The sequence below is a fragment of the Macrobrachium rosenbergii genome, chromosome 12 (assembly GCF_040412425.1).
Source record: "Macrobrachium rosenbergii isolate ZJJX-2024 chromosome 12, ASM4041242v1, whole genome shotgun sequence".
NCBI classification, from domain to species: Eukaryota; Metazoa; Arthropoda; class Malacostraca; order Decapoda; family Palaemonidae; genus Macrobrachium; species Macrobrachium rosenbergii.
Window position 1 is genome coordinate 64,111,746 of NC_089752.1, and position 25,817 is coordinate 64,137,562.

At 39.5% G+C, this 25,817-nt stretch overlaps 1 protein-coding gene across 6 annotated transcripts in view; it reads right to left on the minus strand.

Annotated features, from left to right (window-relative positions):
• LOC136843695 (kinesin-like protein KIF3B) overlaps positions 1-25,817 on the minus strand; it is a 93,129-nt gene that overhangs the window by 51,179 nt on the left and 16,133 nt on the right. For 3 of the 6 annotated variants that reach the window (XR_010854649.1, XM_067112268.1, XM_067112265.1), the window contains exons 7-12: positions 25,416-25,578; positions 21,587-21,719; positions 15,812-16,002; positions 15,121-15,300; positions 14,302-14,499; positions 13,812-14,035 (exon numbers count right to left, since the gene is read on the minus strand). Coding sequence is in view for 5 of the 6 variants with exons in the window: in XM_067112268.1 (XP_066968369.1) it covers positions 13,812-14,035; positions 14,302-14,499; positions 15,121-15,300; positions 15,812-16,002; positions 21,587-21,719; positions 25,416-25,578 (1,089 nt within the window). In the remaining variant the exon portion in view is untranslated. Of the gene's footprint in view, positions 1-13,811; positions 14,036-14,301; positions 14,503-15,120; positions 15,301-15,811; positions 16,003-21,586; positions 21,720-25,415; positions 25,579-25,817 lie in introns of all 6 variants that reach the window. The other 3 variants (XM_067112267.1, XM_067112264.1, XM_067112266.1) reach the window with 1 other exon arrangement.

A 25,817-nucleotide genomic window follows, 5' to 3' on the forward strand; every position in this document is an offset into this window, starting at 1 on the left:
TATTATTATTATTATTATTATTATTATTATTATTATTATTATTATTACAGATTTTGTTAAACAAAATGGCAGTTTCAACAGCATTTATTTTATATAGTAAACGCTCAATTCGTCTTATCAGTTGCTTTTCTTGCGCTGGAATGGTTGTAAGCAATTGACTGATATTCATATCCAGTGGTTTAGTGAAGTGTAGGAGGTAGTTCTCGTGGAATGTCGACTAGTTTCGCCCTTCTCGTTAGGGCATCATTCAGGACAGGATCGCAGGATGCAATGGCTGTAATGCGTGGATTTTTCATCTTTTATCCGTGTCTGTTGGTTTGTGGAGTTAGTTGCTTCATTTGTATTGGCTATCCGGCCGTGACGTCATTGGAAAGGCGGCTCCTGACTGGCTGTCTTCTCCTCGACCTAAGCCTACTGCTGATCGGTGATGGTGCGATTTCTTGAGGAAGGCAGGTCAACTGATCGTTCCCTATGTGGAGCGCCTCTAGGATGCGAAGACGACGAAGGTCAGGGGCGCTGTCAATAATTTCAAAATGTCTGACAATGTCGCTGCGGCATATCCTCTGGTTTGTGAGCAGTCTTACAGTGATTAAAGATGGTTCCCTCCTGGGCATGGCAGGAGATCCGTTTGGAGAGGCGCATGGATGTCATGCCGATGTAAGTTCCGGGGCATCCTCGGAAAGGGCACATGTATCGGTGCATGACATTCATCCTCTTCATGGGATCTTGGGGAGGGGCAGGGTTGTTCTTCATCACTAGACTGCACGTCTTCTTGCTCCTGTAGAAGATAACCAGTTGGATCTTCTTGCTGCTGTCGGTTGGGGCGAAGTTGTCCCTAATGATATTTTTCAGGGCCCATTCGTCCTCCCTATATCGTGAGTGGTAATTCCCTTTGTAGACGAGGGTGATCATTTCTGGTCTATCTCGTCTCTCCTCTTGGTTATACCACAGTTCATTTCTCGCTATAATGTGGTTCGGATTCCACAATAAGCTGTGGGTCCCGTTGCTAAGTAACCAATTGGTTCTTAGCCACGTAAAATAAGTCTAATCCTTCGGGCCAGCCCTAGGAGAGCTGTTAATCAGCTCAGTGGTCTGGTAAAACTAAGATATACTTAACTTCTTGTAAAACTAAGATATACTTAACTTCTCCATCGTCCTTCTGTAGGCAGCCTGACATCCATGTGCCTCTCCAAACGGATCTCCTGCCATGCCCAGGAGGGAACCATCTTTAATCACTGTAAGACTGCCCACAACCAGAGGATCCGCCGCAGCGACATTGTCGGACATTTTGAAATTATTGACAGAGCCCCTGACCTTCGTCGTCGTCACATCCTAGAGGCGCTCCACATAGGGAAGGAAAAACCAAGCCTTAATGTAACTCAGGAGACCTTCCTTCTCCCTACAGCCGTCAGGAAACCCGAGGACACCCAGGCAAGACCCGCATCCCAACCTACACCCCTTGAGGACGACCTCCAGTGCACCGAGTGTGATCGCCTGGTGAGATCTCAGCCCAAGGATGACCTGCAAGATCGCCCCTCGCACCCACCTACAATCTAAAGATGCCCAGTGTCGAGGATGACTTTAACCCTCGCCCCAAGGACACCCTTTCAACACCTGAGGGGGCAGAGGCGCCGCCCTTCACCTTGGGAACGATTGGTTAACCCGCCTTCCTCGAGAAATCGCACCATCGCCGATCATCAGTAAGCTCAGATCGAGGAGAAGACAGCCAATCAGGAGCCGCCTTTCCAATGACGTCACGGCCGGATAGCCAATACAAATGAAGCAACTAACTCCACAAACCAACAGACACGGATAAAAGATGAAAAATCCACACATTACAGCCATTGCATCCTGCGATCCTGTCCTGAATGATGCCCTAACGAGAAGGGCGAAACTAGTCGACATTCCACGAGAACTACCTCCTACACATCACTAAACCACCGGATATGAATATCGGTCAATTGCTTGCAACCATTCCAGCACAAGAAAAGCAATTGATAAGACGAACTGAGCGTTTACTATATAAAATAAATGCTGCTGAAACTGCCATTTTGTTTTTTTTCCTATTATTATTATTATTATTATTATTATTATTATTATTATTATTATTATTATTATTATTATCTGAAATTAGTAATTATTATTAGGTGAAACATTTATTTATCATACAAACGTGGTGAGTCATAAATTTATTAAAAACTCTCTCTCTATCTCTCTCTACATATATTTTAATAAAAAATACAGTAATTAGTGAATAAAAAATACAGTAATTAGTGAATGCAGTGTTGCTCTACATAAAAAAAAGAAAATCAGTGATAATTGTAGAGATACCACCCAAAGAAAAATCCGTAAACTAGTGAAATTTCCCCCACTGACAAGTGAATGATGTGTCCCACAAAAATCTGCAACAAAATGAAACACGGAAATGTGAAATATGTAAAAACAGGGGGACACTGTAATTTCACAGTAATCTTACAACATTACCCTTACAAATATAAGGTTACAGCTACGTGTGAAAACTAAACTCTAGTCCCCCCTACATTCAAGCACAACCATTTTCTCTCATACAGTATTGAAGCTGTCCCATTTTCTTTTATCAGCTAGGGGAAACACTGGGAATTTACAAGTAGACAGATAGGGGAAACACTGGGAATTCACAAGTAGAGTTCAATATTGTACAGTACTTAAATATTTAAATATGCATTGCAAATATATACCAAATTATAAATGCAATTCACAGTGATAAAATATTCTCTTGTGTATCTACGTGTTACAATGAATTACTAATTTTCAAATATTAATAATAATGTGAACAATGCAAAATATCAATAAAATGTTATTTCACTTACAGAATCCATTTATGGTGTATCATTATAGTGATCTGTTATCATTGTAATATGTATAAAAAAAACAATTGTCCCGACATTTGTAATGTTTACATTCTGAGAATCAGCTGATTGAGCAAACTACCGAGAGAATTAGGAAAATAATTTTTTAGTTGCTAAAAGAAACGAACGTATTAATGGAATTATTATTTTCAATTTTGTACATAAAAGTTTATGATACAGAAATTCATATTTCATTGAGAGAGAGAGAGAGAGAGAGAGAGAGAGAGAGAGAGAGAGAGAGAGAGAGAGAGAGAGAGAGAGAGAGAGAGAGAGAGAGAGAGAGAGAGAGAGAGAGAGAGAGAGAGAGAGAGAGAGAGAGAGAGAGAGAGAGAGAGAGAGAGAACTGATGTTTACAAATGGACAAGACTTGGTTAAACTAGCTGGAAAGGAGAGTATAACCTTGTGTTGTTTACATATGAAATTCGGATTTTAAACATTTTTATGATGATTAGAGGTGAAACATCAATAGAGATAAAATATTCTTTTGTTTATTGTTATAAAATGGGTGACAATCATAGAGTAAATCAGTACGAAAAAATATGGCAACACGTACCTATGTACATAATATGTTTACATCAGTAAACACAATTATAAATGTTGGGAAGATCACTTTTTTTATACATATTACAATTATAATAGATCAATATAATACAGAATAAATGGATTCTATAAGTGAAACAACATTTTATTGATATTTTGCTGTTTTTTTTCATTAAAGGATATGTATACTGAGAGAGAGAGAGAGAGAGAGAGAGAGAGAGAGAGAGAGAGAGAGAGAGAGAGAGAGAGAACTGAGGTGTTTATGTACTCTGGCAGGCTATTTTGTGATTTTGTGGGATTTTAATTTAGCATTTTATTGATATTTTGCTGTGTTTACATTAATACTTGAAAATTAGTAAATAATTTTTTTATCATAAAAAATGCATTTAGTCATGAAAATAAAATGAAAATACAGTAATTAATGAATACTGCTCTACGAAAAAATTCATGACTTAGTGAATTGTCTGCAGATAAATCCATGATTAACTGAAGGCATGATTGCTGATCTGTAATCTAGCAGGGACCCACTGTAGTTGCAATTTTTAAAACCAGATTTGATAATTTATGAAAGAAACGTCTCTCTAAATTAAGTTTCATGTGGCAACTGAAGACAGTGATGATGTCGGTAAAACACTATAAGCTGATGATTTTAAGAATGTAAACATAACCAGACTGCAAATGGCACATGATCAGTCTGTTCATATTTTGTAATAAGATATGACAATAATACATGCAATATGATTAAATACAGTAAAACTACAGTTTTATTAAAATTATCATTATTCTAAATACAATAATTATTCGACTTTTGCATGTCGATATGTTGGTGTAACAACCTAACCAGGGAAATAGTCTCTCTCTCTCTCTCTCTCTCTCTCTCTCTCTCTCTCTCTCTCCCTCTCTCTCTCTCTCTCTCTCTCTCTCTCTGATGATGTTCCATTCTCCACTAAAAAAATTATATTTTCATTATAAAATTAAGTTTCATAACCAACTTTCCAAGTGATTACATAACTAAAGTTTCTAACTTGAGCGGCAGGTTTTTTTTTTTAAATCACGGTAGCGCTTCAATTGTTTTGTGTAGGTGACTAGCACTGCCCACAATCGGGAGTACTTGGAACGATTTAGAAGATAACCTCATTGTGTTTGTGCCCTTATGTCCATCAGAGGGGAGGAGGGCAGGCTCTGATTCTGTAATTACTTGGTAAGTATATATGAAACTTAACTTTGTTATCACGAAAATATCATTTTCATATAAGTAACTTACCATGTAATTACATAGCTGAATCCCACACTGAAAGGTGGTGGGATACATGGACATATTCTACTTCAAACCATTAAGGTACAGTAATGACTTTGAAATAAAAATTTTGCTAGCATTGATACAATGCTTTTCATTTCCTTACCTGGTAAGAGAGCTACTGCAGGAAAATACTGCCTCTGGTTGGTGCTCACCTTAACCTGTAGTGGCATGGCGGTTGAGCCGTGGGTCGCCTCTACTTACGTGGGAGCCTTGCAGCAGAGGATAGTCTTGATCACTAGCAAAGCATATACAAGTGCCCTTGCCCTGGGCACAGTACCAACATTAAAAACAACCAGACAACGCTGTCATCCACACTGAAAAGACCACCACCCATCCACTAAGACTGGTGGGCACTCCAGGTACATTGTACCCCCAAGCTCCCCAAAACTCAAAACCCTACACCAAGGCAAAAAGATAGGAGAAAAAGAGTGCTTCCTATGATTCCTTCCCCAATACCATGCCAGCCACCAATAAAGGCACCAAGGTACTGCAATTTTCAAAACGCTGTTTCAACTTCTTTCAAATAGTGAGACATGAAGATAGATTTGCACTTCCAGTAGGTTGACTACAGAATGGAAGTAAGGGTAGAGACTGCTCTGACATCATGAGTTTTCACTTTGAAAACAGGCAAAATGTCCTCCTGAGTCTGAGTGTGCCTTAGAAATTAAGTCCCTCAGGAAGAACAACAATGTGTTTTTAGAGAGACGATGAGACAGGTTCTTAACCGAACACCAGAGGTTACTGGATGGTCCTCTGATTTTCTCAGTCCTGTTCAGGTAATATCTCAGGGCTCTAACAAGACAAAGAACTCTCTCTTCTTCCTCAGAGCCATGGATGTCCATTAAATTCTTAATGGTAAAAGAACGGGACCAGGGCTTGGACGGGTCCTCATTCTTGGCTAAAAAACTAGGGTAAAGGAGCAAACTAGGTCTCCTTGGGAAAATCCTACCCTTTTATCTAAGGCTTGGATCTCACTAACATGCTTAGCAGCAGCCAAAGCCACAAGATAGAGCCTTATGAGAAAGGTTCCTCAGGGAAGTGGAGTGGAACAAAGGGGTTCAAAGGAGGGACCTGTCAGCCACTTCAACACTACATCCAGGTTCCAAGAGACCAGAATGTCCTCCTCCTGCTTGGACATATCAAAGGACTTAATGAGGTCATTAAGATCCAAATAAGACGAAAGATCCAGACCTCTATGCTTGAAAACCGAGCTCAGCATAGCTCGGTACCCCTTAATGGTGGAGGACGACAAATTCCTAAAGCTCCTCAGATAAAGGAGGAAATCCACAAGTTGTGTTAAAGATGTCTCAGAAGAAGAGACTTCGTGTCTGAGGCACCATCGTCGGAAAACTGCCCACTTGGCCTAGTAGACTGATGCCTGCATCTTACAATAGCCTCTGCAACTTCTCTTGAAAACCCTTTCGCTCTGACAAGCTTGGAACAGTCTGAAGCCTGTTAGAGCAACAGCGGACAACCCTTGGTGGTATCTCCTGAAGTGGGGTTGTTTAAGTAAACAAGGTTTTTGGGGAAGGAGTCCCCGGAAAGTCTACCAACAACAGCAGAAGGTCCAGGAACCACTCTTTCAGAGGCCAGAGGCCAGAACAGGGCTATGAGGGTCATAGTTATGTTGCAATGAGAACAAAATTTATTCAACACCTCCCCAACCATGCTGAAGGGCAGAAAAGTGTACAGGTCCAGATCAGACCAATCTTGCAGCATGGCATCTTTTGCCCATGCTAAAGGGTCCGGGGCTGGAGAACAAATGAGAGGAAGGCAATGGTTCCTTGAGGTGGCAAACAGGTCTAAAGTCAGTTTGCTCCATAGTCTCAAAAGTTCCAGACAAACTAGGGGATTCAAGGTCCACTCGGTGGGAAGGAACTGCTTCCGACGGCTCAACTCGTCTGCCAAAACATTTAGTTTGCCCTGAATAAATCAAGTGACCAGCGTCACTTGATTTTGATCCGCCCACAGAAGATCTCTTGCTGCCTGGCAGAGAGAGAAGGAATGAGTGCAACCTTGCTTTCGGATGTACATTAAGGCTGTGGTGTTGTCCGCATAGACTACCACCATCTTGTTTTAGACCATGCTCAAGAAAAACTGAAGTCCCAAGTGAACCACTTTCAGCTCTTGGATATTTATGTGAGGGTTCTGTTCTTACGGGAACCACGTCGCTGAAGCTTCCTGGTTCCCCAGAAGGGCTCCCCAGCCTAGATCCGTTGCGTCTGAGTAGACGTCTGTGTTGAGGCTCAGATGATGAAAAGACTTTCCCTCTGGAAGTCTTCCTTCGGACAGCCACCATAGCAGGTCCGACTTGATCTCCAATGTTATGGGAAACATGTAGGTGTCCGGCTGTGTTTTCCTGTCCCAGCTGGCCTTGAGGAAGAATTGAAGGACTCTCATATGAAGCCTGCCCAGCTTGACAAACATCTCGATGGATGACAGAGTACCCAGCATGCTCATCCACTGACGGGCCGAGCAAGACAAGCGAGCTAGAAAACTGTGGACCGTCTGCAGGCAGCTAGTGATTCTCTTGGGAGACAGAAAAGCCAGAAAAGTCTGAGAGTTGAGAGTCATCCCTGAATAGATCTCTTGGGACAAGGTCAACTGGGACTTCTGGAAATTAATGAGAATGCCCAGTTCCTGAGTGAGGAGAAGAATCTTGTGCAAGTCCTTTGTGCACTTTTCCCTCTAAAGGGATCCAAGAGGCCCGTTGTCCAGGCACAGACTGACGTTTATGCCTGACAAATGGAGCCATTTTACTAGAGGAGCGAGGACTCGAGTGAATACCTGAGGTGCTGTAGAGAAGCCAAAGTAAATAGCCAGAAACTGGAAGATTTTGTCCTGGAAGACAAATCTTAGATACTTCCTGGAGTCCGGAGGGATGGGGATGTGGAAATATGCATCCTGCATATCAACAGTTATCATCAAATCGCCCTGGTGAATGGAAGACAGGACTGAATGGTTCGTCTCCATCTTGAACTTCAACTTCCGGACAGAGACTGAGGGTGCTTACATCAAGGCCTGGTCTCCAACCCCCCAATGTTTTGGGAACCACAATAAGACGGTTCAGAAGCCCTCTAAGCTGAGGTCCTCAACCTCTTCTATGGCCCTCTTTACAATGAGGGAGGAGACCTCCTCCAAAAGGGCCAACTGTTTCACTGAGCCTCTTGAGTAGGCCATCAATATGATGGGAGAAGTAACCAAAGGGGGGATCTTCGAGAATGGGATGGTGTAGCCCTCCTTCAGAACCTTGATAATCCACAGTCCTGCACCTCTGATCTTCCACTTCTCCCACAAATTGAGAAGTCTGGCTCCCACTGGTGCATGAAGGACTTCTTCATTTCTTAGGCACAGACTTCGTTGAGAACTTTCTGATGGACCTGGCCAAGAAGCTGCCACTGGAGCGGGACTTAGGCTGTGACTTGGACTTATTTCCACAAAAGGGCTGCTGGAGTGGAGAGACCATCGTGGGAGCCAACGCAGACGAATCCTTGGGGTGTTTGGAAGATTGTGACAGAAGATCCTGGGTAGACTTCTTTTGGAGGTCTGAAGCAATTTCCCTCAGAGTGCCCTGAGGGAAGAAGTGATGAGGATCCAACAGCAAAAACAAAAGAGCTGATTTCTGGGTCCGAGTGACTCCTTCAGTTGTAAAGGAGTACCAAAGTTCTCTTCCTTAAAACTCCCAAGGAGAAGAGAGCAGCAAGTTCAAGAGAGCCATCTCTAATTGCCTCATCTGCGCAGGACAGAACTCCCAGCCAGTCCGAAGCAATGTCTCGCTAAGTCGCTGAAGTCTTCGATCTTCTTGGCCAGTGCTCTAACTGTCCAGTCCAAGAAACAAACTTCAAACACCTTGAAGAGATCCGTAACAAGGTGGTCTAATTCCAAGGACAAAAACATTATCTTTGCTGACGAGAATACAGAATGACGGGAAGAGTTGACGAGACCAGAGAAGTCCCCCTGGGAGGAGGAAGCAACTCCCAAAGATAGGGAGGGAAGGCGAAGGACACTTTGCCTTGTTCTCTCTTAGCAAAAAGCCAATCCTCAATCTCTTTGTGAGCCTTCTTAGAAGACGAAGAAAGTGCCATCTTAGGGAGCCTAGCTGTGTCATTTGGATGACTCCTCATCCGAAAGGTCGATGCAAGCGAGACCAGGGCAGCTGGGGTAAAAAAGAAGGTAAAGTTTGCCAGCAGATACTGAAGAAGAGCTGCGTAGGCCGAAGGAGAAGCAGGTTCTTGATCAAACTCCTCTTCTCCTGAGGAGACCGGAGACAGGGTCATATCATGAGCAGGCTTGGAGATGGAAGCTTTCTTCAGTAAGCTCATTATTTCAGCCAACTGCTGTTTAATGGGAGCCAATGACAGCTCGTCTTGACCTACAGGAGCTAGAGACTGGTACTGAAGAGTTAGCTCGGGAAGTGGCGCCGAGCGCTTAAGAGGAACCAGGCGTTTAGACGATGACGACGTGCGCCTAAGAGGGTTCGTTGGGCGCTTGGGAGCCATGTAAGGGCGCTCAACAGCTTGGCGCTCAGAAGAGAAGGCTTCCGAACTGTTCCATGTGGAAAGTGGATTTTGGACTGAAGCAGGGGCAGAGGGGTCCACAGCACAACTACAGGAAGGCTGTGGGCTGAGACTAGCCTTCTCGTACCGCTTAACAGGAAGCAGAGAACGGTAACCATCATCATCTGCATGTCTCTTCAGTGGATGTGTTGAATCACGAAAGCATTTACAGCACTTCCTGTCTGCGCCAGAATCGTCACCTTTCCAGTTGCTGTCTGCCGATACCTGGGAACATACAACAGGTTTGACTGAGGGGGCGACTACCCGTGGGCAAACCCCACCGGCCTCCCCTGGACTCCCGGTATGTCTTCTCCCAGGTTCAGGGGAGCAGGACAGTGACCTCTGTCTAGGAGAACTGGCAGGACGAGGAGCCACCTCCTCCATTTGCACAACACTGTCACTTGTCACTTTTTCCACGTACACTTTGCTCATTAACACCTGCAGTGACGCTCCTAACTCCACCACTGTATTAACATAAAGGTTAATTTTCTTGTTAAACCTAGCTTCAAGACTGGCAATGGTATACTGTAAGGGTCGGAAGCAAGGGAGTCAGGCACGGGAGTAGGTGGATTAATAGTAGGAGGGCTAGTAACAGGAGAAAAAGCAGGAATAGGGGAAGAAGGAATAGCAGGACTACCTCAACTAGGTTTAGGAGTGGTTTCTAGGCTAAGTGATGCTCGTCTCTCAGTTCTAGAGGTCGCTTTCCTCTTCCTATCCCTTTCTAACTTGTCTAGGTGAGATGTAAGTACTTTCCACTTTTTCTCATCCCAGTCATTACAGTCAGCACAAGTTTTCTCCCTACTACACTCTTGCCCCCTACAATTACTGCAAATTGTATGTGAATCATAGCAAGATTCAGTCAATCTGGTTTTACAACCTGCACTGCAGCAACGAAAACTAAAGTAACTAGAATCAGACATAATCAGTAAAAACACTATCCTGATCCAAAAGGATACTAATAAGCTGAACAACCTTGAAGGATACACAAAATACAACAGTAATACTTCACCAAAATCCAGAAAAGAAACCAAAAAGTATGAAAAAAGCTGCTGCTAACAACCTGATGTTTACTCGAGAGCTGGCAGAAACAGCATGAGGTTATTTGCTAAGTCATTCCCAGTACCTGTATTCCTGATAATGGACAGGAATAGTCACCTACACAAAATTGAAGCTCTACTGCAATTTAAAAAAAAAAAGGCTGCCAGATGAGTTAGAAACTATAGCTATGTAATTACTTGGTAAGTTATTTATATGAAATTTTGGTTTTTAGAATTCCAGATGAAGGATAGTCAACCTGTACCAACATGAACAACCAAATCGAGAAGTGGCTGACTGCGACGTCATTTACCATAAATATCAAGTAGACAAGTTGTTAAAACCTGCCGATTCTCAATGGTGGCTTCCATAAGTAAAAATTACATAAATTTTTGTTCATCTTTCATAAATTAAAGCTGCAGGTTATAGCTGAGGCTGAATAAAACGAATAAAGGGCAGGTAGTAAAACGTTTTGGAATAGGCAAAAGTGGTGTCCAGAACTGGCGAAATCACACTAACTTCTTTTACAATAAAGTAATGTGTACGTTTTAAACCCAACTTTGTTAATTTACAAGAATATATATCTCCAAATCATGTTTCTTCTAGCAACTAATGGCAATGAAGCTGTCAGCAGTACCAAGACCGGTGGTCTTGGTAGTTTTCAATCAGCCGTGATGTTAAGAATGTAAACAATACCAAATCCAAATGGTGTACGATGGCAATGTTTATATTCTGTAATACAGTAACAATATGATAATAACACATGCAAAATACTGTAATTGGATGCAGCAAGCAAAACAATCTTTATTTAAATCAACATTATTATAAACATTGTTGTACTGTTTAACTTTTGCAAATGATTACTTTTCTCCAGAAAATACTTCAGTTTTTAGAGCTTTTCAGTTTTTAGAATTACGGATAAGAGATCATCAACCTGTAATGAGTAAATAGTCTCACGCAGAGCGCATGGTTGATACAATAATAGCTGACGTGCGATGCTCTGTTGCCACATCCACAGATTAAGAATGGAAATTGAACCTAAGCATTCGCTGTAGACAAGAGAAAGAGCCCTATTGTCTTGAGTCCTATACTCTATCAGTGTAAATGTGTACTAATACTGGCCGAGACCAAATAGGAGAATTCTTTGAAATTGGTTGGTCTATCTTATGGAGCCTTCTTGGGACCATGAGAGTAACTCCTTTGAGGACTCACAGCAGCTACCAAAAACTGGTTTTTCTTGCGTCAAAACCTGTTTTTTGTTTCTCATATACAAACTACTGTTTTGCAAGTGTCTTTACCATTATACCGATCTGATTGGGTCACCTCAGTTCCTTAATCTAAATTACTTTATTATAAAGGTATCTGACTAGTGAGTGAGGTGGCCTCACTCAGTAATGTCCTCTGTCACTGAGTTCTCTTTCTTTACTTTATCTTGCAAAGCCAGATGATTCTTGTATTCAATCAGATGAACAGGACACTGAAAAAAACCATTCACAACATGTGCAATAGATCACCCAAAGTAAATAAGCATTGCCCATTTTCAGTGGAAAATACAGAAAGGCATGCCTTATTAAGGCCATTTAACTATTATCACTATAGCCATTTACAAACTGGTCAGAGCAATGATTATGTAATCTTCCATGAAAGCCCAGATTCAAAAGTTTCTCGATATAATATCAATCTTTCCAGAGGTTTTCTTATTCGCACTGCAAATAAAACATCCCAAGAACCCCTCCTTACAGAAACAGAAAAGTCTCAGTGCAGCAACCAGAGTACCTGAAGGTCCTAAACATTAAAACTAAGTCCTGAAGATGAGGGAAATATCATTATTTTCAAATTCTTGCAAATAAAAAAATCATAAAAGACATGCCTTCCAACTGTAAAACAACTAACTACCTCACATTGAAACATACAAGCAAATGCAAACATGCACTTATGAATATGCATGAGAAAGACAGATGAAGAAACAGGGGTTTATGGAAGAAAAAAGAGAGAATAATTGCCTGATTCTTTACCACCAAGTTATATCCATTCTGAAAAACTTCTTTAAAACAGTAAGATCACTCTGTTATGAGGAAAAATCTTTGGGGAATCAAAACTTGGACACACTGGCAAAGGAGCTGACAATGTTAGCACTGAAGTTGCTGATCATTATTACGGGAAAGACTGCAAAGAAGGGAGAGTGCCGTAAGATGCCAGGGAGGTCAGGCAATGGGGATGAGATACTTCTGAGTCCAAGAGCTGACACTTGCCTGGCACTGTTTGCAATGAATTGGTGTAGCCAGATGCGAACATTACCACTCTCCGGCCTATGTTTTGAGGAAGAGGAGAGAGAGAGAGAGAGAGAGAGAGAGAGAGAGAGAGAGAGAGAGAGAGAGAGAGAGAGAGAGAGAGAGAGAGAGAGAGAGAGAGAGAGAGAGAGAGAGAGAGAGAGAGAGAATAAAAATCCAGTGAAAAAGCAATGAAAGAAAAGGGGAAAGAGAAAGAGGGAGCAGAAAAAACAGGAAGAGAGAGCACACAAAACAGGAACAGAAAGAAAGCAGAAAAAAGGACAGAACAGGACGGAAAAGAAAAAAGGAGAGAGAGAGAGAGAGAGAGAGAGAGAGAGAGAGAGAGAGAGAGAGAGAGAGAGAGAGAGAGAGAGAGAGAGAGAGAGAGAGAGAGAGAGAGAGAGAGAGAGCATCTTAACACTATGTTATCCAATTTCGAAAATATTCAGTATTGAACAATTAGTAAGTTCTGACAATAGAGTTCTGAACTAAAAGAGACTTTCAACTCTCTGGAAGCACTGTAATCTGACAAAGAAAATTGAAAAAACCATGCCTGATTTCCTTTCCTTTGGAAAAACCAATCTAATCCTTGTCTACTCCCTACCAGTTAATCTTAAAAATATAAATAAAAAGAGGGTAACTGTGCATATGCTACTGACTTAGTCAAAATGTGAGTGGGGTTGTGGAAAACTTGAAAAAGCTTCTCTTGTACTGAGACACTAAATTACTGCAAAAATTGCTGGAAGACCTACTCCTAGTCTTGAAACCATTCAATATCCCAAACATGGTTACTCCAGTATCCTTAATTATGTGCTTACAAACTTACAATGCAATTAAGTGGTATATTATTCTACAGTACATTCTAAATTAACAAAAACAGAGGATGGGTGATTTTGTAAATTGAAACCTACACCAACAAGACAAGGTAAATCCATGCATTTACCATAGAAAAATAAGGTATACATCTTATTCTCTCTTATGAAAGACTTACTTTATCAGTGGTGAATTTTTTCTACAGTACAAAACTAAATTAATACAGAAAAGGAAGAGGGTAATTTTGTTAATTTGTTTACACCTTCAAGACAAAGTAAATCCATGCATTTACCATAAAAAATAAGGTACAGTAGATATTCTATTTCCACTCCCAACTGGAACAGACTTGGAGTATATGCAATGTACAATATAATGATCCTTACTTTACCATGACAACTTGAAGCCGTACCTCGTCAGAACATTCTGAGTGTGTTGAAGGTCGACACGATCCCTGCAGAATTCCTCATGAAGGTCAGCCATTTCTTGCTTGACAGACTGTAACTTGGCGAAGAGTTTTTTCAACTTTCTTGTTTTTGCCTCGACCTCCGCTTGCAAGGAGGAAAATGTGGAAGCAATTTCACACGATGATTCTTCTTCTTTCTCCAGCAACTGCAACATTTCCCTCTCCCTTTTCTGCAAAGGATTAGCTCAAGTATGATAACAATATCATCATCATCTCAACTCCTTCGGAGCTAGCAAGTTGAGGGTTTTGTTCTTAAAAATGTGTTCATTCTTATTCAATAAACTGTAATTCCTTCAAAACTTACATACATTAATTCCATAATCATGCATATAGTAATGCAAGAAAACCACAATCTACAATGAAGTTAGAGGCCTCACTATGGGAACAAATAAATCTGTTTTACAAAACACTCCACCAAAGTTCTGTACAAATGTACCTTCTGCTCCAAAATTTCTTGTTTTCTCTGCTGGAGTGCTCTCTGTTGTTCATTTGTGTGATCAATAATGTTCTTTCCACCACACAGCAGCTTGGATTCCATTGTCTTTATCCGATTAAGTAGCTTCTCCTGGGCATCTTTGGCTGCCACCATCTCAGCTTCTTTATGCTTGATTTCTGTTAAGTATCTCTCTTTTTCCTGCTGGAACAGGTTGGCAACAAAAAAGAAAATATATCAACACTATGTACTTCACATTATTTGTTTAAGAATTCATTTTCTGCAAAGCAGCGTCAAGTGACTAAGTAATGTTTGTCATCACCAGTAGTTGAATAAGGAGCACTCTAAAGTGGACATTTTCCATACTAATTTACTGCATCAGCTAAGCATCATTTATCATTGGGCATTAACTAACATTTAAATCACCTATGCTGAGCATTTTTATCACATATTGACAATCAACTTAAAGCATGAAAATACTGACTTAGGAATGGAATATAAAATCTAGGCCAAAGGCAAAGCGCTGGGACCTATGAAGTCATTCAGCACTAAAAGGGAACTTGAGAGTAAAGAGATTTTAAAGGTGTAATAGGGAAAACCTCGCAGTTGCACTATGAAACGATTGTTAGGAGAGGGTGGAAAGCAGATGGAGGAAAAAGAACATAAACAGACCTACAGTATATGAAATGGAAGGGGTTGCAGCTAGAGGCCAAAGGAATGCTGCAAGGAACCTACAGTAATGTCTACAGTGCACTGCACGAGGTGCACTGACAGTACTAACCCCCTACATGGAAACACAGACTGAATTAAATTTTACTTTACCTCTTCGATCATGTGCTGGTCATTGAGTATACGATCCTTCTCTACTTCCAGTTCTCTCTCCTGTTGCAAAAGAGCCTCAGAATCTGCATCTTCTTCTTCTTCCTCCTCCTCTTCCTCTTCTCCCTCGTCAGTAGCTTTCTTTTTCTTCTTTTTCTTGACTCCCTTCTGACTAAGTTGCGCCTGGAGATTACACAACAGTCATCAGTATATCAAAAAACATTCCCCTTTTACATACAAAAGCAATCTGAAAAGTTTGTATAATTCCTCTGTATTCCATTTGTATTACAATACCACTACAAAACTTGAGAGAAGAAGAATGCAGAGTTACAGAGATGATAACTTTGTACCAATGAATACAGTATATACATAAAGGCTAAAAATGTATTGTTCCACTAAAATATGAATTTAATTGCCAATCAGAAGTAGTGCAATCTCACGATACAAGCAATGATCTGACAGCATTAATCTATTCTTATCCTTTACATTGGCTTTACATTAGAAAATGGAATACAATTCATGGATAATTATGTATTTTCCTATCAAATCTTTTATCTCTACAGAAAATAAAGGAAGCTGATGTTCTAAATGAAATGAAAGAATTTACTGATGACTCTACTTTAAAAACTTGAAATACAAGGAATACAAATTGTCTCCTACACAGTTTTACACAATTAAGTAATTGCACCATTACCTTGAGCCTCGCAAGTTCTTGCTGATATTCCTTCAGAATTGCATCTTTAGGATCTTCATTCACTTTAGGCTTGTTCTGTATATTCTTTGCCCGATTGGCATATCGGAGAGTGGTTATTGTCTCATCATAATTATAGCTAGCAGGACCGATATTGGCAACCATTATGGTTTTGGAGTTACCTCCTAAGGAATCTGAAAGAAACGTTGAAAAAACTTATATAATGATACAAAAAATGGAATGTGCAGCAGTAGTACATTCTTAATTTTCCAAACAGGTGTTGGCAGTAAATGAACCTGCCTTTCACTTATTCAGCAAAATTAAAGTGAACATACCTCTCAAAACTAGCAGCATTCACATGATGTTACGAATAATTAACCCTTAAAGAGAAATGCTGGATCTAGATGCCTCAGACAAGATCTTAGGTATTTTTACTGATAGCATATATGGATTTGAAGGTCTAGGCAATCAAGACTATGAACATTTTCAAAATAAAATCTGTTACTTGGCTACTTACCTACTGTTAAAGATATCTTATATTTCCATGCCAGTAGGCAAGTCAGCATTCAAACAAAAGAAAAAGATCGAACGGCTGACCCTGGATGATTGTCTAGTGCACCTGTTCTCCATCAGGTGTATTTCTAATGTTTTAGCTCTTGTCAGAACCCTCCTTAACAGCACACTCAGTAGTGGGCAGGTTGGGCACAATCTACAGTCAACCCTCGTTAAACTGGACCCCGTTAATCCAGATATTGGATGAGATGGATACCTAAGAGGGTCAGCCGATTTAAAATACGTAATGTTCATCCATGATTTAAGATAGTCACTGTTCCTCTGCTCGTCGCTTACCGTTTTCCTTCTTATTTACCAAAGATAAATAAAAGACTTTTCATTTATATTTTTATTATATATATATACTGTTCTGTATTTATACTCTACTAAACTAAAATGCTTTTAACTTGTAACTGATTTAATCTGCACACAGTACATACAGTCATTACAACATGCTATTGTCTGGAAGGGTAGGAAGTAACATAGCCAACGGTATGAAGTACTGTAGCCAATCACCAAGCATTAACAGTTTTGCCTATCTGCTGCCTGACTGGTAGCTACAGTACAATGCTTTGTATGTTTTTAGGAAAAAAAGACATGGCAAAGGTAAACTTTACAAAGATAAAAACTGAGTTACTCAAAAATACTTGTGTACATGGCAAATGACGTGTGTGAGAGAGAGAGAGAGAGAGAGAGAGAGAGAGAGAGAGAGAGAGAGAGAGAGAGAGAGAGAGAGAGAGAGAGAACTGCCAGTTCCCTCTATGTAGGTTAATTCTATCCTCGAGAGATTAAAGAGATGAATTTTATTTTGAGATGTGTCAATACAACGATAGTAAATATCTTCTGAAGCAAAAAAAAAATTATTTTGTCACTAAAGGATCTCTGAACCAACAATTTTTCACTCAAAGTAATGAGAAGGAATTCATTCTATTCTTCATGTACTGTAATCAGTACGATACATACACTATTAAAAACTACGTACTGTATTCAAAACACACTTATGTCACCATTAAGTCATCATCAGCTTCATGTGATCAAAACATTCTTTCTCAGACAGAATACAGCTAAAACCTGACTGGCTGGCTGGTTGCCCTGGTGATCTGATAGCCAATGACAGCCCTCTACTTCTGTTCTGTTTATAGACATATTTCGATCACAAATTGTGTGTATGGCACTAAGTTTGAACATTGCCATGATCATGATTACCATTTGACTGCTGATGGCAAAAATTACTCAATAATTTGCTTTATATAATTATTTCATCATGAAAACAAGAATTTAACAATAACTTTAACTTTAATATAGTAGTATGAAAATTCCCACAATCTGTCATAGTGATGCATCATCACTTGCGAATCCTGTTCCGGGCTGTCCGCAAATGTACAACTGCAAACTGAGGACGACTTTAATAACAAAAAAGAACAACCCTCTCCAAGATCGATATGATGAAATGTATTTTATAGTCTTACTTGTCGTTAAAATTCACAAGTTGAACTACAATTATTTTGATCATGTAGTATATTTTTGTGTTTTATGGAATGTTTTTGTTGAAAACAAAGTGTGTTAGTGAACATATGGTCTTAACTGTCCCACTACTTTATTACTAATGATCTTAATTATCTCACAATCATTTAACAGTATATTAATATAAACAATAATAAACTATAGTGGATAAATAACTAAAATGAAAAACATGAAAAAGGAAAAAAAATTTTGTTGCAATAGTGATGTTTTATTATGCCCATGACCACACAGTTCCAAATTCCAAAAAATTCCAAAAACCAAAACACACCTGGCCGCAAGGATTTCAGGTATCTTATTTTTCATTTTAGAGGATTCAACTTCTTTTTATTAATAATTATGTGTTCATGTCTTGGCCTAGGCATCTACCTTTATATAAAAATAATAAAATACAGTATGTATATTTCTAGGTATTTATACTTAAGTATACAGTACCTTAGTTGTACCAGACCACTGAGCTGATTAACAGCTCTCCTAGGGCTGGCCCGAAGGATTAGACTTATTTTACGTGGCTAAGAACCAATTGGTTACCTAGCAACGGGACCTACAGCTTACTGTGGAATCTGAACCACATTATAGCGAGAAATGAATTTCTATCACCAGAAATAAATTCCTCTAACTCTTCATCAGCCGGCCGGGGAATCGAACTCCTAAACGTATATATCAGGTATCGCCAGTTAAGTCGGGCTATCAGCTAAGATGGACACTGTGGCCCCCCTATTAGTCCATCTTAATGAGGGTCGACTGTACTTTAACAGTAGGTATAAGTACCCAAATAATAAACTCTATTAAAAAATCTTACCTACTGTTAAGGATAGTTAATTCTCCACATTGAGAAGAGGGTGGTGGGTAGTGCAGCTAGACGTAATCCGCTCAGCCAATCGAGCTAAAGGTTTCTTGCAAGAAACCCAATACATTCTTACCTGATCTGGAATCCTTTCTGGGTCTTACTGCTGCCAGAAGTTGGATTCCATTCAGGGAGCAAGGCTCTCATATGTGTGCAGTGATGAGCAGCCTCATGGAGAAAATTACTTCAATTTAGCCAGAATGAACAGTGGAGCATGATGGGACCCCTGTGCCTAGGTCCAAAAGCCCTAAAAACAAAAGTCAACTAAAACTAAATACCTTCAAGATATATAGGTATGCACCCATAAAATATGTCAAAATATCAAAACCTGGGATTTACAACAAATAGCCTTAGACATTGCTCTTTCTTCAGCTCAGAAAAAGACTTTATCCGCTACTAGTAGCAGAATAAGGGCTTTACAATTTTCAGGTGCGATTCTGCATGCTTAAGGTAGTGAGCGACAAAAACAGAACTGCACTTTTACTGCGCCACATTAACCACATCCTCAAGCAAATAATTTGTCACAAAACTAAATGAAGTTGCAACCACTCTAACAGCATGAATCTTTCCCTTCAATAAAAATAAAACATAAGCCTAATTAAATGCGTCACAGAGGACCTCATGTTCTTTGACAAAGACATTCTAGGTTTTCTAAAGCCACAAAGGAAAAGGTTAGCTTTGCCTCCCCAGGCTTAACCTTTGACAAAGACATTCTAGTTTTTCTAAAACCACAAAACAAAAGGTTAACGTTGCCTTTTCTGGGCTTAACCTTTGACAAAGATGTTCTAAGTTTTCTAAAGCCACAAAACAAAAGGTTAAGTTTGCCTCTTCCAGGCTTACTCTAAATAAATTTTAACTGCCCTAACAAGACAGGGAAGTGTTTCCTCTTCTTTACCCACTGGGCACCAAAGTACTCAAAGACAACAGAGACCTACTGTATTCACTTTCCTCCACTAAATGAAGATGCTCCAGCAAACGCCAACAAACTGAATGAGATTCCTCCAATTCAATTTCTACCTCTGCCAGAAGAGGAGTTGGCTGGTCACCAATGGCCAAAGAAAAAGCACATAAAGAATGAAAAAGTGCATTTCAAGGAGAAAGAGGAACAACAGAAAAAGACTTAGAATGAGAAGTACATGTAGAAGAGATTGGTTTAACAATCGACTGATACACCCTAACATCAGAATAAGTACAACTCACTACAGACACATTATATTGTCTATACATATATAATGAGTCCTACCAGTGCTAATAACCTCATACTAGCTGCCAGCAATGGAAGAAGTCGAATAAAGTGTGAGGCTTTATGCTTATCAAAACGATATGTCGACTAACACTTTAAACAAGACTCAGAGCGGGAAAAAAGATAGGCAGGTGATGAAGGCAAAGAACCACATTGCCCTGAGAACTGGACCAGTTCCCTGGTAGTGGACTCTTCCAACTGTTGAAGGGTAGTCCTAGGCTCAGGCTACAGACAGGCAAGAGCACCAACACTTTAACTCTTACAGGAAAAGGGAAAATGATCGCACACTATGGGAGGAATTTGGAACAGTTCACTTAACATAAATTCAGATAAACTTTATTGAATGAAATAAGGTTTACGTTCTGCTCTAACATCTTAATACGCTTTTCTGAAACAAAAGGGAGCAGAACGGAGCTAAAGAGGGAGTCTCAGTACTAGCTAAAGTATTAGCAGAGGAAAAGCCATAGACTGAGTGGAGATAACTACAGCCGAAGGACCTGGAGAAGGGGGAGAAATGACAGGTTTACGACCTGACTAACTATTTACTTTCACAATCTGCTTCTCTTCTCTACCTATATTAATGAACTTGAGCAGAAAGTCCTTTGAAAATCCCTACAATCCTCACATCTATGGTCAAGATCACTTTACACCCCTGCAGCTGACACAAACAGTGTGTCTATTTATTGTACCTCAAAAATCAACATCCTGCTAACATAGTAAACATTCCTACAGAACATGATGCTCATAGCCTTGATTCTAGAGGAAGGCATCCTAGGAAAAATAAATGTACAGTACCGTGAAAGCAGCAAATAGCCAAAACATGAAATACCAATGAGTGCCTATCAGCAATGGCAGCAAGGAGAATTCTGACAAGAACTAAAACATTCGAAATACGTGTGTTGGAGAACAGGTGTATTACACAGTCATCATGGCAGCAATTCAATCTTTTTCTCTAGTTTGAATGCCCTCACTTATCGGCGCTGAAATATAAGCTATCTTTAACAGTAGGTAAGATTTGTCCTAAATAATATTAATTTGCACAGGAGCCAGTATCTTGGTAAAGAATACAAAGATGCCTCTCTAACTCCATGATAAAGTAAACTAACCTAAATGAGTAAATGATTCAACCAAACAAAACAGCTGAGACCTAAATGGGAAGAGAACCAACTGCCATTTTCAAGCCACAAACATAAAGGGAAATCCAAGAAAGAGGATATAATATGAAAAGAGATAATTGGGGAGGAATATATGGGTCTCAATACTGCCTTTCACTTTTCATCTAACCTCTCTAATCTCTTCCCACCTAGATGTTCAATTTATCTTAACACTGTTTTGTTTTGATTTTCACCTTCCATTTGAAAACAAATCCTTAAGGAAAACCCTATGAGTGAGTAGAAAAGTAATTCAGTTGACTATCCAAGCTACCATACAATAAAAATCATTGGCTCTGAAAGAGGAAAAAAAGCAAAGATAAAATTCCATGCCATGAAATACAAGGGAAAAACTTCTACCAGACAACTAAACATAATGCCATACGTAAGAATACAGGAAATGAAAATATATTTGTGAAAGTAAATAAAAGTGACCAATGAGAATAACAAGGTTGACAACAAACCTTGTAGAAGACGTGTAAGTTTTGAGTCTCTGTAGGGTATATGAGTGCTTTTTCCATCTACCAGTGCAGATATGACATTTCCCAGAGCAGAGAGAGAGAGGTTGATCTTTGTGGCTTCTTTCAATCTTTCACCCTGTGGAGAGACACTGTATTAACACAAATCCAAAGAAATGGTTGGTGAATTTAAACTTGTCCAAATTTTGCAGTAAGACACTTTACCAACTATAAAAATAACCTTCTAAAACTTTAGTATTTCAAATAGAAAGTTTATTGCTTAGTTTTAAGCAAGCTGTAGAATTGGTACACAAAACCTTCAACTTTTGAGTCCCACTTCTTAATCTATGGTACCTTCAACATCAGCTCAGATGCCCTCAATGTTTGGTACCACTGACTCGGACCCAAATTTCTTGATTAATGTTACCATTAACGACTGCTCCGTATTTTATGGTGCCTTCAATCAACTACTATTCCTTTGTCCACTGACCATAACTGCTCTATCTGTATTAAAACTAATTATATCAATCATCACACTACTTTCTGGCACCCTAATGTTTTAAACTTTAGGATTAATTATTACTTTTTGGGGGTTGATTCATACATCGGGTGGGCTTAAATGTCAATATATATGGTGTATTTTTTCAGAATCAGTTAGGTTATCATCAATATGCAACTACAGCAATACAATAATTGCCTAAGAGTTGCTCTCTGCATTCTGTTTTCCATCTGTTCCCTTTGGGTCTCTTCCTGCCTCACTGTCTAACTCCTTTAACCTTGTGAGGTTGTGTGATAAGTGCAAAATGTTAACATTTCTCATATAATGACGACAAACTTTTTCATTTATTAAAATTCACTGAAATATCCATTAACAGGTTACAAGGAACTTTTCCAGAAACTAAGACTTCTAAACTACCAGGCTGGGCATTTCAACCTGACTTTAACAGATATGACTCAAGCACTGAAGCACTTGACAAGAGAACACCTCTAGACCTTTCCAACAGCATTTTCAGCCTCAGTATCACTTAAAAAAAATTAATGACTTAAGAAAGCATTAGATATGGAAGTAGCAGGACAAGACCTACAAGAAAGCCTAGGAAATCATAGGACATGGGAACCGATTAAGATCCTAAATATGATAGCAGTTCAGGCAGAAAGAACACAGGACTGAAGAAAGTGGAGAGAACTCATTTCATGTCTAACTTCATAGAAGGAAAATCTGACATCAAAACTACTACCAAGATGACAATGATAATTACTGACATGATGAACAGCTAATAAGATTATCAAGCAAATCTTAAAGGTGATTAACTATATTTACTTCTTTTACTATATTTACTATTATACAGGCAAGTCCCCAGTTATCGGCAGGGGTTCCATTCTGACAGTAAGTAAGTATACCTTAGTTTTACCAGACCACTGAGCTGATTAACAGCTCTCCTAGGGCTGGCCCGAAGGATTAGACTTATTTTACATGGCTAAGAACCAATTGGTTACTTAGCAACGGGACCTACAGCTTATTGTGGAATCCGAACCACATTATAGCGAGAAATGAATTTCTATCACCAGAAATAAATTCCTCTAACTCTTCATCAGCCGGCCGCGGGAATTGAACTCCGGCCCACCGAATGACAGTCTGAAGCTCAACCGAGTTGGCCAACAAAGGGCTCCATTCTGACAGTGTGACGATAAGTGAAAAACACCGATAACCGAAAATCAGAGATTTTCGGCACTTATCAGTACTGATTACTGGGTATTGGCACTGATAATCGGAGATAGGTATCTCTGTCAGGTATGTATCAGCTCCAATACCCGGTTATTGGCGTCGATAAGCGGAAATCAGCAATTTTTGGCGCAGAAAATTACTGATTTTCATCGCTAGACAAGCCCCGTAAAACCGGATCACCGATAACCAAGCCCGCCGATAACCGGGGACTGCCTGTATTATTATTATTACTGTACTGAGTTATTTAACAATGACCAGCTCCCCTTCCTTGATGTCCTCATCTGCCAAACGGACAATGGCCTGAAAATCTGAGTTCACTAGAAGATGAACCTCAGCCTCTGCCCTACTGGAGATAGTGACAATTCTTCAAGATAGAAGAACACCACTATCAAAGCCTTCATAAGAAGAGCTTTAATGCACTGTACTTCTAGGCAGGGTATGCACCAAGAATTAGACTGCTTCTCCCAAACGATATGGCACTGGATTGGTGCTACAACAACCGTGAGCAGCTACAGCCTGATCCACAAAAAAATGCTAGACTTCACTATGTGGCAAAGATGCACTAAAAATACCTAGAAGACAAACATGCCATCATGAAAATCATCACAAACAATGTCTCTACCGCCAACGTTGACACGTGGCTGGACCTCGTCATTTACTATCAAAACAGCCACCCAACAAATCTGATTATGAAAAACAACTCAGCCCTACTAATGACAGGTCCTCTAAAACAGGTTAATGTGGCATATCGATTCAAACGCCCAGTCCTTGGATGTCCTGGCACCTATATTGCTAAGACCACCATAGAACTGGCAAAGAGGATCTCTTGTCATGCTCAAGAAGATGCCAAAAAAACCATGAGAGATGCCCACAATACTAGCATCACAACAAATGCAATAGTGGGGAATACAAAAGTAATCAGGAAGGCCCCCAACCTAAGACACCTACGGCTGCTTGAGGCACTCTTAATACAGCAGGAGGCCTTATTAAATATCACTCAAGAGATGGTCCTCCTTCCTACCAGCATTAGGCAGCCTACTGTTCATGTAACTGATGGACCTGCGCCAGACACCAAGAAAGACGACATTCTCGAACAAAAAACGCACAATCATGTCTGAAATTCTGAGCCCCACTGCTCAGAAAGGCTGCAGCAGTGAGACCATCAACCATAAGTTTTTGGCTTATAAGGAAATCTCACCAGCCAATCAGCAGTGTGAATTTTCCTCCTCACCCAATCAGCGGTCAAGCTACATTCGACCCCCTGCTTGACCATCTCGTATGTAACAAGCAAGACTTGCCACAAATGACAGTTTACTCCTTTCTTTTGGTGTGAACATGCTCATAGGAGTCTGAGTGAAATGGGGCCAAGATCAACACTGACGACGACCTTTTCCTGAAGAAGGACAACCCTATTGGGGATGAAATCCCAATTTCAGTTACTATCATTGTTACTCTGTAACCGATATACTTTATGTAGTGTATTTGTCCAAAATAAAACTACCCAAGTTTGTAACTGCTTTCCTCTCCAAGGATGACAAACATCGGCAAGTTACTGGCAGAATGCAGTAACCCTGAAAAATCAATTATTAGAGACAGAGAAAACTCTATACAAACTGAATGCCGCTTATGCAGCTATCACCTTCAATACTACTGTAAACGTTTAAAAGAAGGTACTACCTATATCCATTATTATTATTATTATTATTATTATTATTATTATTATTATTATTATTATTATTAATTATTATTATTATTATTATTATTATTATTATTATTATTATTATTATTATTATTATTATTATTATTATTATTATTATTATTATTATTATTATTATTATTATTCTGAAGATGACCCCTAATCATATTTGACAAGCTCACAGAGGACATCAACTTGAAATTCAAGCTTCCAAAGAATAAGGTTTTCATTTGAAAGAAGTAACAGAAGGTAATACAGAATACAGAAAGAAGAGATTAGTTACTAGTAAAGAAAAAATACATTAACAAATTAATAAATGGATAAAAATGAAAGTAATTGACATAAAACTTTGCTTACACTTGAATGTAACTTGTGCACAAGAGACAACCAAATCACAAATCACTATTACTTACCACTGTGCCAGTTTTAGACTGCCTCTCAGAACCTGCCAAATCAACAAGGTTCAGTTTCCCCACCCTTATATGATTCTTTCCCTTGTCATCAATCTCGCTACATTCAATGGTGATGATGAAGATAGCATGAGATCTCGAACTATGAAGGTTCATGTTCGTGGCACTGAAAATGAAACAGTGACTAAATAAATTACAGTTTTCTATTCACCATTTAAGTAAAAATACACAGTAGGCAGATTTCCAGTTACACATTACAATAAGCCATAGCAAGCGGCATATCAACTACTGAGAAATTAATTGCAAGTACGAAATGCTGAAGAAATGATTGCACAAACCACTTTCTGTATAAAAACGGCAAGTATAAGACAGTGTATTCATTATATTTACAACAATAATAAAATA